This window comes from Thermobia domestica, chromosome 10 (genome assembly GCF_964235325.1).
Source record: "Thermobia domestica chromosome 10, izTheDome1.hap1.1, whole genome shotgun sequence".
Classification (NCBI taxonomy): Eukaryota; Metazoa; Arthropoda; class Insecta; order Zygentoma; family Lepismatidae; genus Thermobia; species Thermobia domestica.
In genome coordinates this window covers 196,790,383-196,807,204 of record NC_137463.1, presented here as the reverse complement: position 1 = coordinate 196,807,204, position 16,822 = coordinate 196,790,383, and the positions used below count along the sequence as shown (strand labels likewise).

Sequence of the window (16,822 nt, the reverse complement as noted above, 5' to 3'; positions counted from 1 at the left end):
CTTGAAAATGTTAGGAAATTTTATGATTTGGTAAAGGAAAGGTCACGAAAAAGTCACGAAATTTCATTTTGGAATTTTAGTAGACACCCTCTATAAATAAAACCCATCCCAAAGTTTGGAGCCCTTAAAAGTAACAGTATAACCCCCCCCCCAAAAAAAAAAGTCTCTCCTAGATCCGCCCCTGCTTCATAATATGTATTCTCTGGTTGTACTTCCAAATTTGATTACTAAAGTCTTTCGGTGTTGATCCATCATCATGAAGGACCGCAGTTGCTCAGTGGTAGAGAGTTCACCTCTGGTGTATGAGATCCCTGATTCGATTCCAGCTCGCGCCAAGTAGGCCTTGTGATGAACAACTAACATTGCGTTTGTTTTGTTGCGTTCTGTAGTTTCCTTTCGCATTCTCATTCTACAATTTCGTTCATTATCACCATTGTCTCCATTAGTCTGCCAAGCATAAATGTGGGATATAAAACTTTAAAAGTTTATGTCATTTTCATCATCATAACGCAATTGGAGAACTACGTGAATTAAGAAGTAGTGAACCAAGATCCAGAAAGTCAGAAATAATGACACCTGATAGCTAATGCGCTGATTGTGCATCACCCAGTTGAATGTGCTACATTTGGCTATCCATAACCTTTCATATATTGTAGTGGTAGTGAGTTTAGTACTTCTCTCTACCTATTAACTAATTTCATCAGTATTTTGTCAGTTTGATTGAAGGAAACTGAAATAAATTTTGCGTGTTTGTTATCTATCTGTCCTGCAATTCGCTTTATCTCTGGGTAATGAAATAAAGTACTTAATATGATGTTTCAAGAGTACATGAAAGTTTGCCCGGTCCTGAGGCGAACATTTCAGCCAATCAGTGCATGTGTTGCCGGTATATGCTTATCTACGTTGCTTTGAGAAACTTGCTACGACAAGTTTATTAGCCCCATGATAATGTATCTGGTTACGCCATTGCTATATACGTATTAAATTAACACTTTAAAAATATTTTTTGTATTCTTTAAGTTCTATTTTCATATGAAAAATTAAGTTAGGCAGTCATCTACATGGTTTAGCATTTGATCCCACGTTAAATACTTTTACGTAGCCTATTCAACGCACTACTGCTTAAAGTATTGTACACGACTGATTCCATTAAATTTCATTCGGTTCAGAATATCCAGTTTCATGATAGGATCAGGAGGATTAGGTTTCCTTAAAAATCAAATACGAAAGAAATCACAAGCAAAACCAACACTTCTGGCAACTCTGTCTATGACTGGCATCACGCGTAAACAAGAAAATTGGTATGCAGCTTTGTCATATGCACAGATAAATCAAACGAGTGATACAGCCTGTCTCAAAATTTATTAAACTAATTATTAAAATCACACCGGTAGGGAACTACACAAAATTAGGAAGTAGACGGAGATGAAACACAGACGGTTATACCGCAAGTAGCTGGTTGGTTGATTGACTACAGTTACTGTTCATTCAGCAGTGATTTCACATGTGACGTGGACCTACAGTTTATCGTGGAATCGGGAAACCATGAACTATCGTTGGGAATCGAACATATGAATCCTGTTCCAACGCTAATCACAAGTAATCCAAAGTATTTCTAAACAAAGTATAGGTTAGTATAAGCTGAAGATATGTGTCAAGTACTAGCCAGTGTTTCCAAATTTTCCATTCAACACAACCGGATGTTTCTAAAACAATCATCCGATTTCATAAGGTTATATCGCCTACATGAATGAGGATAGAACCTCATTTAGATTTAGATTTAGATAGATTTAGGTTTTTGCCACCTGTAGAATAGGGTCTATTTGGAACCTCAAGTGGGGATTTCCCCCTCCCGATAAATGTTGACACTATGGTACGGTACTTCACTATGACACTATGGTGGCATTTAAACCTTCAAAAGCATATTAGAAAACCTAAAGGTTTAGGAGGAGATGGATTTTTTTTAAATGATAAATACTTAAATCTTATAGTAAGGTGATTTTATATAGGCGATTTAAGGACATAAAGCAGATGGCAAAACAATCACCTGGTTTATTTTTCCCATATAAACAACATAGAGATCAAATAGTCTATAAAGTATCTGCCTTTTTGTTTAATAATATTTTGATATTCAATAAAAGAAATACACTAACATTTTGTTATCTTTGCATCTCCAAATGTTATTAGTTTACTAATACTTTTCAGTTTTAAGAGGATAAATAAGCTTACGAAGGTTTTAGTTTACGAAATTTGCCGCTCTAAAAAAATTGTCGCCACTTTAAAATCTTCCGTACTAGGCTGCAGCCTACTCAGCCTACTTAGAAATCTGTCTGAATACACAAAGTTAAAATTTGTTTTCATTTTGAGTGTTGAGTTTAGCCATTATTAGCTGTATTTCCAGCGTTGTTTAGCTACTTTCTGAAGTCATCTGATGCCAACACTGCATATACAGTATATGCGGGAGTATTTAGCATACTCATTGTCGCTTGTGCAGTGTGTATATACAGATGGAGACACATCTGTAGAGTATTGGTATGAAAATGAAGTATCCTAAAGTTATGTTCTATAGTAGAAGAAATGTGCATGGATAAAGATTAAGATGCCCTGTGACAGACCCATCTTATTACAGAGGTTCAAAAATAGAAACGTTACACTATTTCAAATGATCATTTAACACATTTCAACCTGAAGAAACGTTCGTTTCTAGAGCGAATTAACGTCACAGACAAAACCTAAGAATGATTATATGAACCAGAATTGAAACGAAAATGTAATGAATAGAGCGACCCTCGTCTTTCCGGCCTAAATGACTACGCAAGAGTCAGTAAACAAAATATAGTAACGTGTTCTGGCACCTGATTTTAATCAATACCCAAGGGTAGAGGGAAAAATCTGGGAACACATTCATAGAGTACAAACTCTTTATTTTAAAACTTATGTTTATGTCTTCAGTTGAGGGCAAGATACCAAAGTAGCATGTGCTCATATCTCACTTTCAGATGCTATTCTACTGTACGTACGATGTAAAGCGTAAATCTCCATCCTAAGTTCCTCCAGACCAGACAGTGAATGTCTCGTTCTACCGTTGTTTCTTAAAACATCACCTTCGTCCTGTTTTCTGATGAAAATAGTAGCAGTTCTAAGCATATCATCCCATTGTGTTGCATGTAAATACCTGCAATCACATTGCTGCGTTTGAGGTTGACTTATTCCAAAGGATAAATGCCAGGTCTTTGAACATCCCCAACACCTCGCAGATATGAATGCCAGTAACTTTGATCCCTGGCCTCAACTTGTATAAACGACATTCCACAGTAAAATGTCTGTATTCAGTGGCTGTATTTTCATTACTTACCCAAGTACATGTATACACACTGGTGTGCAAAATCTAAAGACGAGATACTGTAGGTAAAGTAACAAAATATTGCGTAGTATGTTGAAGTGAATAAAAGTTTAGTAGCACTTTGGTAGAGGTCCCCTACACGTTCACAAGGAGCAAGACGTTAGATAGCATATCAGAATGACGGTAAATAGGTCCCAATCTGGCAAGAAGTGGGAACGTGTAATGAACTTAGAAACATTGTCGAACATGATTGCTTTGGTAGTCCAGGTGTTCTTTTGTAGGTAGGCACAAAGCTGCATGTACAAATCAACTTCCAAATTCTTGAACTCATTACACTTACCAGTCAACTTTATTGTGACACCGTATTCTTTTTCCATGTCCATATTTTTCAAAGGTATATATCTTCCCGACCTCATCTTTGTGGGTGATAGTGTGCAACCGCATCGAAAAGGACATGTGACAGAGATCTTGGAACAAGATAATATTCAGCAAATGGACTAAGCTGCCTGTTTCCTCAAGTTGGATGCCGTGAAGCACGTGTAGGATTTGGGAAAACGTCTTGCAGCACATTTAAAGGCACCAAGAACCACCTAGTTGCGGTCAAGAGAGCTGGTCCAGGAATGGAACTCTATAGTCAATAAGTCGTTACAAACCTTGTGGGCAGCATAGGAGGACGTTGCACGGCATTTATCACTGTCCGTGATGATTACAGACCTTTCTAAGGACCATTTCACATGTTCTGCAATAAATCACAATGTCTTCAGTGCAAATTCTTATCTCTTAAAAAAATGCCATTTTTTATTCCTTTAACTACGAGTTTCTTCCTATGGTTTTCTTTATCACCACTTTCTATTAGGCTATGCCTCAAGTTTCACCATCTACTTGTATGCCATTTGGGAGCAAGACGTGTACAAAACTTTTCATCGTTAAGTGTCTAATAGAATGCCATTAGCATCTTAATGATTCTTTTATATAAATTTGCTTTTACTTCAAATGTAAATTATTGGTTACTGTATATGTAGACTAACATTTGAGATGCCTAATATCAAAAGCCTCCAAATCCTTTTTTTTTTTTTTTTTTTACCGAAATTGAGTTATATATCGCTTGTTATATGTTTGATCTTAAGGAATTCCATGGGAACAGCATTTTGTTTAAAAGCTTAATATTTCATGCTAAAAAACTAGTTCAAATATGGGACTTTGCACGTGTCTATATGCAGCTTCACTGCACGTTGTACGAGATTACTCGAAACTAAGTGAAATGGACGTGGAGGATTTTGATACTAGGCGCCTTATTTATAAGTCAACGCATTATTTTTTACTTCGTAAATACAGGTTTTTATCAACATTTTCTGTAGGCATGTAGTTAGAATTCAATTGACTTAAACGATATATTCAAGATTCATAATGCAATATATACTATTGATATTTAGGAAACAACTGAAATTAACTCAGAAACAATTAAGAGCCCAGTTAGCTATGTAAGGAAAACAGCTGAGAGCCAATATAGGCAGTCTACGTGACTCGGCTATCATCTACCGACTTTTGTAGATTTCTGTACTCAGCAGATTACACTGCTCTACAATGATTTTGCTGTTTGGAAACTATTAAGGTTTTCTGAATGTTTTTGACCTGTGAAATCCAAAAATGTAGTTAGTTTTGCTGTATCACGTACAGTTTTCTTAAAATAGAGTGTTGGGGGAGAGGAAAATAACCTTATAAATGTATATTTCGGTAGAAGTACTGATTACAGTTACAAATATAAAAATATACTTTCGATGCCATGGCCTTCTATTTATCTTTGAATTTGTAATAAAAGACGTGTAGTTACTTATTCTGCTAACATTGAAACAATATGTACTGTATCTGGTAGCACTGAATGACATCACAACGCGTTACACGTTGGGAACGCAATAACAGTGCTGTGTAAGCTGTGATTACGAGAACTATAATGCAGAGGAATGGAGGCTATTCATTGATTCCAACAAAAAAGTTTGAACGGTCTGCTTCTTCACAACAGCAACCAACAACCCTCTGTATACCCATTATTCATTCTGTACATTTAAAGGAGATGTACAAAAATATGGAAATGTTTTTTTTTTTTTTTTAATAAAATAGGAGGATCATCATTGGTTATTGTGCTGCGATCTGAAGGTGATATGTATGCCTCTTGGACAGCAGTAAAGATACACCAAATATCCATGCCACATTTTGCGAATGGAACAGAAGAGAACGCAATAAACACTGGGCTCAAATTGATTGTCAGCGAAAGCCTCAATATAGGAAGTAAAAAGTTGAAAAACATCTGCGTCGTAGACCAATCACAAGTCATATTACCACATTTGCATATTAAACTGGGCCTAATGAAACAATTTGTCAAAGCTCTGAATAAAGATGGTCAATGCTTCCTGTATCTAGTGACAAAATTCCCACAACTTTCAAGTGCTAAGTTAAAAGATTCATTGGTCCTCAGATCAGAAAGTTGTTTAAGAACTCAGACTTTGAACATTGTATGACAAGTTGAAAAGTAAGCATGGAATGCATTCGGGAACGTGTGTCATAATTATCTCGGGAACAACAGAGACGAAAATTACAAGTACATTGTGTCTAATATGCTCCAGAAGTTTAAAAGCTAGGGTACAAATGAGTCTTAAGATTTATTTTTTGTATTCGCATTTAGACAGCTTTCCTTCTAACTTTGGTGATTAAAGTGAAAACATTATGAAAAATTTCACCAGGACATCAAAGCAATTGAATTTCATTATCAGGGACGTTGGAGAACAACAATGTTGGCGGATTACTGTTGGAACGTTGGTACGTGAAGATTCACAAAATAGATTCACAAAGGAAGCCTAGTTTTAGGAGCTTCCAATTGAAAAAACATACAAAAAAATTAGGTAAATTGTTTATAAATGACCTTCAGCGACGTAAATACGCTAGGTGCCGCCTGGAGCAAAAACGCGCCTTAGCGGCCCCCAGACCAACCAAACCAAAACGCTCCCCCAAATATTTGCCTAATTTTGGCCCTTCCAATCCGGCGCCCGGGGCACAAGCCCCGTTTTCCCCCCTAGTTACGCCACTGATGACCTTAATTATTTAGAATATCGATGTTCAGATTATTTCTGACGCAAAATAATGTTCCTTTGTTAGAAATATATAGTCATAATGTTACTGTATATTAGCAGCGTTGATGTGTAAATAGGACAATTTACGCAATCATGTTTTCCGATTTGTGAAGAAACCTGACGTGATGGGGGAAAACTAATTTCATTTTCGTAATTATCAACCTCAAATTATATAAAATCAGGTGTCAAATCAAAAACAGCTTTCAAAAAGTTTCATTTTGTAGAGCAGTGTTATCTATATAATAAAAAGTATCAAGTTATTGCTTAAAGTTTGGCATTGTTCTAACCTCTATTACCTATTAATTCGACAATGACATTATTTCTTCACAGGCTGGTCAAGAATTTCCACCTCTAAACTTGGATAATCTTCATAATCCCCCGTAAGTATTTTTACTATATTTTTCTTTTTGATTGCAAAGTAAGTTTAAGTTAATTATTGTAACTATTGACTTCAATAAACTATGAAATTTCTTTACTCTCAGGGAGAAAGTTAGAGAAGAAATGGTGAGTTATCACTTTTATTTTGGCGGAAACATGTGAGGTTGATTACGTGTTGTTTGCCACAACTCGATTTTGGTGTTGTTTACTACTGTATTGTTATTGCGGAATTATCTTACCTCGTAATCGTAAAAATTAATGAAATATTTCAGTTTAACGTTAAACGATTATGTTCTCTTAGGCTAAGAGAGACGATGATTACGGCAAGTGAATGATGACGGAAGAATTGGTGGAATGAGAATCTAGAGTAAGAGGAAACGGGAGTACTTCAATAAAACCCATGGACAAGATGTTGTCCACCACAAACTTACTTATATTTAATAATCGTAAATATTGACACAAAATCGACGGAAGACCGGGGTCCCATTCCCCGCCGGGGAGCCATATCACGATATAGTGATAATAAATTAGGGTAAAAAGGTGTTAAAAATGTATTATTAATTGTTATTTTGGTAGTATAGTAATGAATATTTATAATTATATTAATTGTTATTTAACCTATTGTAGGAGATTAGGGTTTAAAGATTAATTTATGAGCAAACAATAATTGTATGGTAATTAATTTAGGTTATTTTATTTTATTGTATTGAGTATGACTAAAAGCAGGGAATTCGTGTTACTATTCGGTTCAAAATCTCTTGTCGTCGCGAATTCTGTCGAGGAATTTGAAGCTTAAAATATATAAAACGATAATGATGCCTGTTGTTCTGTATGGTTGCGAAACATGGTCGCTTACTCTGAGGGAAGAACATAGACTGAAAGTATTTGAGAACAGGATCCTGAGAAGAATATTCGGACCCAAGAGGAACGAGAATGGGGAATGGCGGAAGCTTCATAACGAGGAACTACATAGTTTATACGGTTTACCCAACATTGTTAGGGTCGTCAAGTCTAGGAGGCTTAGGTGGGCAGGTCATGCAGCTAGAATGGAAGAAAGTAGAAACGCTTTTAAAGTCTGGACTGGTAGACCCATAGGAAAACGACCATTAGGAAGACCTAGGCGCAGATGGGAGGATAATATTAAGATGGATCTCGCAGAGATAGGAATACAAAGTAGAAACTGGATCCAATTAGCTAAGAATAGAAGTCAGTGGAGAGCTTTTGTGAACGCGGCACTGAACCTCCGGGTTCCATAGGCCATAGAGTTAGTTAGTTAGTTAGTTAGTATTGAGTATGAATAACATAAAGTAGATGAGCACCTTATAGGGCTATTTTAATTTAGACATAATTATTAATAAGTACCGGTATGTGGGTCATTTACAGCAAGAATATACTACGTGAGATTTATGTATAACACAATGCCATTACAGGCATTATGCTTGTAAATAGACATTTTAATGATTTATGAGAATAGCTTCTCTTTCAAGCAATTTACAAAATTAAATGAAATAATTATTATAATTGCAACAATTGCAATAATTATAATAATGGTAATAATGTAAAATAGTTTCGGGTTTATTATAACAAGCGGATATGAGGATTTAAATGATGTGTACTGCCCTACCATAATTATGCACAAGAGTATAAAAAAAAACATGTAATATACAATTTACTGTTCTGATCCATCAATGTTAGCAACGACAACAATTTCCTTGCGTTACTACGGAGATGAATTACAATTGCACCACCTGCTCGATCAGTGTTGCCAACAAGTTGATATAGAAAGTCGCTAAATGAGAGATGAAATAACTCCAATTTTGAGTGAAAAGTCGCTAAAAATATTATTCCTGGAATTTCGTCTTTTTCTCTATTTTTCAATATATATATATATATATATATATATATATATATATATATATATATATATATATATATATATATATAAACAACTCAAGCCATAATGCCACCTATGCCAAAAAAATGTAGACGTAAAAACGTAAATGAAAGAAACACATGTCATTAACAATAATATCACTGATTTTTTTTAACTTTATGATCAATTTCACAATAAAATCGAAAATGAGCTTAGAAAACAAACAAAAGTAAAAGTCTACAAGAAAATCTTACGTCCACTTCATTTTTACTCACGCTTCTACAGATAATCAGATTATCAGCAATGTATAATTTGTGCCTCTAAACAGAAGTTCTGCAAAATAAAAGGCATTAAAAGTTGGAGTTGGTACCCGTTAGAGGCAAAAAGATAACAATAATCGAAGCGAGAATATGAAGATAAGGTAAACGCGCCGGATTTCGACAGGTTAAGGACCTTTTTCAAAATCAATTGCCTATTGTGGCCATAATATTGGTCGGTGTTGGCCCATTTTTTTCCTTGAAATGTACAGTCTCTACTAATACTAAAAGTCACTTCAAGGCTCAAATGCTAATGTTAATTTTTTTTATGAAACTGGAACTCGCCAGTGGAACCCGAATTCGACACACTTCACCTGGTTTCGACAGTTGCGGTATCTGAATTCGACACCTTCAATTATATCCATGTAAAACATTAAGTCGGCATTATTATTAGTAGTAATCTCTTCTCAGCTTCAAATAGTGTTTTATTATTATGCAGAAATTATCAGACGGACAAAAGAACACAACTTAAATTTTCTGAACTGAGTAGTTACTTCGATGATCCTCAATTCGACATGCAGGAACCTGATTTCGACATTCCATATCGAACTGAGGTTACAACTATCGGAGAATTATACAACAAATAGCTTTATGAAAGACTTTGAACATACTTGTACGTTTAGATATTTAGTTAAAATTATATTTGCACTATTAGCATGAATTCGACAACCTTGTCGAAATCCGGTTCACGTTACAAATAAAGGCTTGTGTTTTCGACAACCCCCCGTTCATGTTACATCACAACCTTTGTCCTCACAGAAGAAAGCAAAACGCACTAATTGAAACTCCTTTACAACATTAAAGTACCACTATTTGGTTGAAGCAAACCTAACTTTAATAAAAGTCTTACGAAAATAACCTGCCGTCTTATGATTTTCTTAAGATTATGTGTTTTTTCTCGAAGAGTGTATCACACACACAACAATGTCTTTCTTTTCTGCATGCGTATGACTCATCTACTGTAAGCGCACTTTTGACACGAGAAAAGACACTCCCATAATGTTGTCACTTCTATTCACGATCGCAGGGATGACATCTTACGCTTATTTCACAATATTTAAGCACAGGTATGTCGAATTCGGGTGCCTGTCGAATTCAGGCGCGTTTACCTTAAATGCTATGTACTTTTCCAGCTTGTCAACACTTGCACTGATTCAAGTAAGAAAAAGGAAAATAAAGATAGTATATATCTGAACTGAATCGAGCTAATAATACTTGATTACAGGACAATTTGTTCGCAGCAAAGAAGTCGCCCAATTCTCCTTCAAAAATCACCAAAAAAAAGTCGCTAATCGGAATTTTGGAAATCGAATCCCCTAGATTTAGCGACTTTCCACCCAAATTGGCAACACTGTGCTCGATAGTCTCCGACTTAACAATACGAGGTGAGATTTCCGCCAACCGAGTACGACCGAGTCTCAATTACTGAAACTTTAAATACTAAACACCCTGGGTTAGAAACCAGAAGTTTTTATACACGCCTCATTTTTTTATGTCCTTTAAAATCAGTACATTTTAAACTATAAAATAATAGTTTTTGTAACGTAAGCGGAAAATCACTTGCTTTTATATTTTCCACAAAACAAAATGTTTTTGTTATAGAATTGCTTGTTTTTTGGTATCCTTCTTTGAGTATGTTACTCTACCAATAATAACTTATTTGTATTACTTAATTTTTAAAGGTAACATTATCATACAGTAAAATAATATTAAAATTTCATTTTCAAATTTAAAAAAATTTTAATCAAGTCCTTTACGTTCTCGTAATAATAGCATCAAATCCATTATACAGCGTGTCTACAAAAACACTCCGTGTTTTCGGTTGATTATAAAATGAAAACGTTTTGCAATATCTTTGTAAATAAGATGTCAAGAAATGCATTAATGTAAAACATTTTTTGTTTCTTCCCTAAACTATCAAATAATCACTCCTTGTTCTGCTAGAGAGCAGTAAATTCAATATTTCGCTCACCCAAAGAGTATTGTGTCTGCGTTCAGGCGCAAATTTCATCTGAAAGCACTTTCGGAGAAATCAATTTTGAAGAGGTAAAACGATTTCATAGAAGAAGGGTGCATCTGTGACAAGCGAAAAGGGCATTCCGGCCGATCGCCAATGCCGCAGCAAATTGTTGATCGCGTGGCAGAAACATTTGTGTGGGAGCTCCTAGAAATCTGTGCGTAGAGCTACTGTAAATTTCAGCGTTATAGACAACTGTGTTTAAAGTCTTCTTTTGCTAAAATGGCTGTCAACTATTCTATATATTATAACTTGTTTTAATCGTTGAAGCATTTGCTACAAATTAGCGTATATTTAAGAGCTTTACGTGCAACTAGGAAGAAATTATGAGTAGAAATATACTCAAACTTTAATTTTTAGCCATTTTCATAAACTAACCAGTTTCACATTAGGCTATATATTTCAGAAACAACAGGTCTCTTAAAAACAAAATTCACACAGTTCAATATATGATTGTTACTGATTGCAATCAATGTTTCTCCCAGACATGTCTTTTGGGGGGCACTGCCCCCGGAGCTCTGAGAGTGTTCCCCGGAGGAGACCCAAAAAATACGTCTATATATAATAATAAATAGAATAGTACCAGCAGTGCCCCCAGAATAGTAAGAGTGCCCCCCCCCTTGCACATTTTTTCTGAAAGAACGGCTGATTGCAATGAACAAGTTTAGTCATCTTTATTCCTTTCATCTTCATGCAAATACCGATATTGTAATACCATGCGATTTCCGAATCTTACAAAGCTACAGGCATATTAAAGTGGTCTAGATAAAATATGTTACATCTATAAAACAGAAGTTAGTTTAATGTTGTAATATCGCAAGTAATAAGTTATACATTTAGTCAGAAAGTTCTGAATTCTTTCACGAAAAAAAAAAATTCCACCGCCAGCTGATTCTTTTTTGTGATGTTACAGAATTCGCCTACGCAGAAGGCTAACGCGTCAGAAGTATGGGAGAGGAACTCTCTCAGAGTTCCCTGTCGCAACGTTGCAGTCTCTCTCAGGCCTGTAGCCAGCTTAAAAATGTAGGTGGGGCCCGGCTGAAGTTAGGAGGGGCCCGATTCAACATTATTATTGTTCATCACCATATTATAGTTCATTTGCCAGTCCACCGTGCAAAGTTTAGGGGGGGCAGCTAAAATTTAGGAGGGGCCCGGCCCCCCGTAGACCCCCCTAGATACGGGCCTGGTCCCTGTGTTGCCGGACATTCTAACTCTTGAGAGAAGAAGCTGAAGGGGATTTAACAGGATAAATATATATAGACCTTATATATATATATATATATATATATATATATATATATATATATATATATATATATATATAGGTCTATATATATATATATATATATATATATATATATATATATATATATATATATATATATAAGTTCTACTTTAAAAATACTGTGCATAATTCTATAAACATGCTTTTCTTTCAAGAGAATTATACACATTTAATCAAGCATACATTTTAAATAATTGTTTTAAATGCTTACTGTTTATTGTCAAATTTGGAGAACGAAAATTGTGAAGTGTTGTCTCGTTTCTTCAAATCAAAAATGATCTTATATTTATTATAAACTGTTTTTCATCACTTCGAAAATGATGCATTTTTATTTTTTATATTACGACCTAACCAAGAACACACACAAAGTTAAATAACAAAACACATGTAAAAAGCAATAACACGAGAACAAGCTAGCCACAATTTATGTTTCCCGCGCGGCGCGCAACGCTGTCATACAGTTGCCATGACACAACGTCGCAACAGCTGAGTGATAACTGATCGTAAAAAAAATATGGCTATTTTCATATTGTAATTTCGGAAATAATGCCTGTATCTTAAGTAAAACTGTATCCGTTGTTGATATTGGCATTCAAAGTAGCGTACTTCAGTGCTTTCCGTTCTTCGCTAATTGAGTTACGGATGGAGATAGGAACATGTAACAAAATAATTTATTGTGAATTAACTATAAAATTAATTTTAAAAATACTATTGCACTTTTGGTTAGTATACTTTGGTTCATATTCAGTAAAAATTTCATTCTTATATTGGAAGAAAATAACTGTTATTTCTCTTTAAACTCCAAGCAAATCAAGTGCTGAAGGCAAAATAACTTGTTAAAGCAAACACTTCACTAAGTAAAATTATGCGTATCTCATGACTCTACCTCAGATGGGCTCGAACATACAGGGTGGCCCAAAAGTAGGTATACAACTCTTCATTGATCAAGTATAACATTCTAGTTTATGGGTTTATTGGCTTCTACTATTCCGGGCTTAAGTTATAAGTAAAAAGACGTTAAGAGCAAGTAATAAAGAAACTAGGTCTACACGTTTGATAACAATAAGAAATGATATAAAATACAGTGAGCTGATAAATTCGGAACTGTATACCTATTTTTGGGCCACCCTATATAGTTGCTGGGCCCAGGGGTCTATAACGCTGAAGTGGAGAACTAAGAAATACAAATCCCACGGTTTAGCAAGGTGATACGCTTACACTTGCACTTTCACTGCAATTGGTGAAGAAGTTGAAACCTGACGACCATCCTAAACGACTGCAGTTCGCAAATGATTATAACCTAATGTCCAAGATCATTTTCAATGATGAAGCAAGGTTTTGCATGTGTGGAAAGGTCAACAGACATAATGTGCGAATATGGGAATCGAAAAATCCCCACACCGCAATGGAGGTGGAATGTGATCCACCTAAGTGTAATGTTCTATGTATCATATCAGAACGGAGAGTTTATGGACTATTTCTTGAAGGTCTAACTGTGTCTGGTGGAAGTCATCTGGATATGTTATGGAATTGGTTGATGCAACAACTTGCGGAGGTAGGTGAGTATCTTTTTCAACAAGATGGAGCACCACCGCACTAGTATCGCAATGTCCGTAAGTTTCTCAATGAGCTTCAGCCAAGCAGATGGATTGGTGGTACTGGACACAATGACTAAGTGTTTGTCAGGTGATTTTCTAGATCATCAGATCTTGTTATATGTGATTTCTTCCTGTGGAAGCATGTCAGAGACATAGTATACGTACCTCCACTACCTCCAACTATGGAAATTCTGAAGGAACGAACCACAGAAGCTATGAACAGAATTACGCCGGATACGCTTCGAAAAGTATGTGGGTATGGAGTAAGGTTGATTATTAAATAGATGTGTGCTACGTAACACGTGGGGCCCACATCCAGTGCCTGTAGTAAACATATACCACATGAAACTTTATGTATTGATATACCATTACACAAAAAACTGAAACTCAAAATTCCAAAATGTTTTCATTTTATAACCAACTAACATTGATTACCCGCTTCGCTGAATTAAAATGAAAATTTAAATGCACAATCCCGTATCTCATGTGTTTGGTACCTGTCAAATGTACTGTTTTTATTTTTAGTGGCATTGATTTAGACGGCATCGGAAAGATCACTGTTCATCTCAGAGACACCAAAAACTATGGATTAGACACTAATATTGATCATTTCGATCATTTTTATGTATCTTCCCCTTTCCCAAGTTGTGGGGCTGAATTTGGTTTTAAACTACATCCGAAATGTCACGGTTCATCTCAGGGACCCTAAAAACTATGAATTAGACACTAATATCGACCATTTTCAATCATTTTTATATATCTCCCCTCCTCCTCTTCCATGTTGAGGGCCACGGCATCGGAATTATCACCAGTCATCTCAGCTACCCCGGAAACTATGGATTCGACACAAACATCGGTTATTTTTGATCAGTTTTATGAATTTCCCTTTCCCCTCCCCTCCCACTATGCGGAGATAAATTTGGAGGTAAACGGGGTCGGAAGTGTCACTATGCATCTCAGTAACCTCGAAAACTATAGATTCCACGTTTATATCGGTCGTTTTAGATCATTTATAAGTGTTTCTTCCCTCCTTCTTCCAATAATTTGCACCGTGAAAGTGATATGACAAAACTATCTCAGGTCTGAACCTCATCTATGATGAAAATTTCATCGAGATTGGTCGGGTGGTTGAAGAGTGATTAACTCAAAATTGTTTAATTGCTGCTAAATGTACTCGTTTTCATCTGTGTTTGTCTTCTCCAGTCCCAGTCTGCTCCAGACATATGTTGCAACTGCAGCATTTTTTGGTTGTTAGGGTTCTTTCCTCACACCAAATATCAAACCGCTTTCTCCGGGATATAGATATCGTAACTGAAATGATTAAACACGTCATCAGGTTTCAGTTTTCTGCAGCTAATGTCACTATTATTGCACAGGAGAACGTTCATTTATTGCACATAAACAAATTTCGAGGTGGGTACAGGTGGATATCTTTATTGTTGTCCCTTAAAATGCAATATCACATACCATTTGGTACAAACAGCAACTTCCGATGTTGTATGTATGCTACTTGTTGTAAACGCATTTAATTTTTCAGTCAATTTGTATTTCAATCATAGTACATCCCTGCAGCAGCAAATGCAGTACTTCTCGATTTCTAATAGTCCAGCAAACGTTCAGCGCGATGGGTTAACTTTGACTCTCTAAATCTGACCACCATTAGTAATACTTGCTGCTGTATCACAACCCGTCTTTTATACGCCCAAACCCATTTCCCTGCAGAACGTCATATTTTTCTACTGTTGTTCCTGTCATCCGTGATTTCTTTGTGACTCATTACGGGTACAATGGGTGCAATTCCAAGCAACTTGATTTTGGACTTTTGAACAGCTAGATTGTGCATTTCGTCCACTGTGCGCCGGCAGCTAAAAAGAAGTGTCCCAACATCAGGATCAGAAATGGAACATACTGCACGTAAGCAGCATCCACTTTCAACATCACAACACTAATGGGGGGGGGGGACTTGCGCTGGATGAGCCCTCCTGGCTACATCACTGCCTTGGAAGAACATTTGGCTGGTGAATTCTCATTGTAAACAATGAAAAGTAGAATTTTTATATTAGAAATTGGGAGTAGTTCATTTCGTTTCATTCTGCGAACATAATTTGTCCAAGAGAAGCTTCTCTTTACTTAGGCGTTCGTTTGTCTGAATACTCTTCCGAGGTACCTGGACTGTTATTAACCAAATGTAACATGGTGACTACTCGACTTAGGCGTTCGTTTGTCTGAATACTCCTCCGAGATGCCTGAACTGTTATTAACCAAATGTAACATGGTGACTACTCGACTTAGGCGTTCGTTTGTCTGAATACTCCTCCGAGATGCCTGAACTGTTATTAACCAAATGTAACATGGTGACTACTCGACTTTGGCGTTCGTTTGTCTGAATACTCTGGACTGTTCTTTTCAAAATGTAACATGGTGACTTCAGAGCTCTCGCTGAGTGTCGTAAGGGGTCGTATGTCCCAATCAGACATTATCATTGAGGAATAATCACTGTGAAACGGAATGCCCATAGACTTAATATTGGAAAAGCATTTAGTGGGCTATTTCTCATTGTAAACAATGGAAAATAGAATTTTCAGCATTAGAAATAGACCGAAGTCGTTTTCGTTTTCCTCTAGAAACACAATGTTTCAAAGCCTTTACACTTTTCACTGATTGACAAATTCAACTATTTGCATGTTCGTTGTGTTCGTTCACGAAAACAATTGATGCCCTAAAAAAATTATGAATAACCACAAAGGCCGACCACTTCGCCCCAAATTTGCAATTATTGCATGCCTAGTCTGCATATTTCTTTTGTATATAAAACTGGTTCCTTAGTCGCATAGCTTAACGAAAAAATAGAACAGGGATTAATAGTAAAAATTTCATTAAAAGAAA

The 16,822-nt window shown here is 36.0% G+C and overlaps 1 protein-coding gene across 3 annotated transcripts in view; it reads left to right on the top strand.

Moving 5' to 3' along the window:
• Nucleotides 1-16,822, top strand: part of LOC145662147 (uncharacterized) — a 37,345-nt gene that overhangs the window by 7,977 nt on the left and 12,546 nt on the right. For all 3 annotated transcript variants that reach the window (XM_081727483.1, XM_081727481.1, XM_081727482.1), the window contains exon 2: nucleotides 6,799-6,848. In XM_081727483.1, the coding sequence (XP_081583609.1) occupies nucleotides 6,799-6,848 (50 nt within the window). The remainder of the gene's footprint in view (nucleotides 1-6,798; nucleotides 6,849-16,822) is intronic.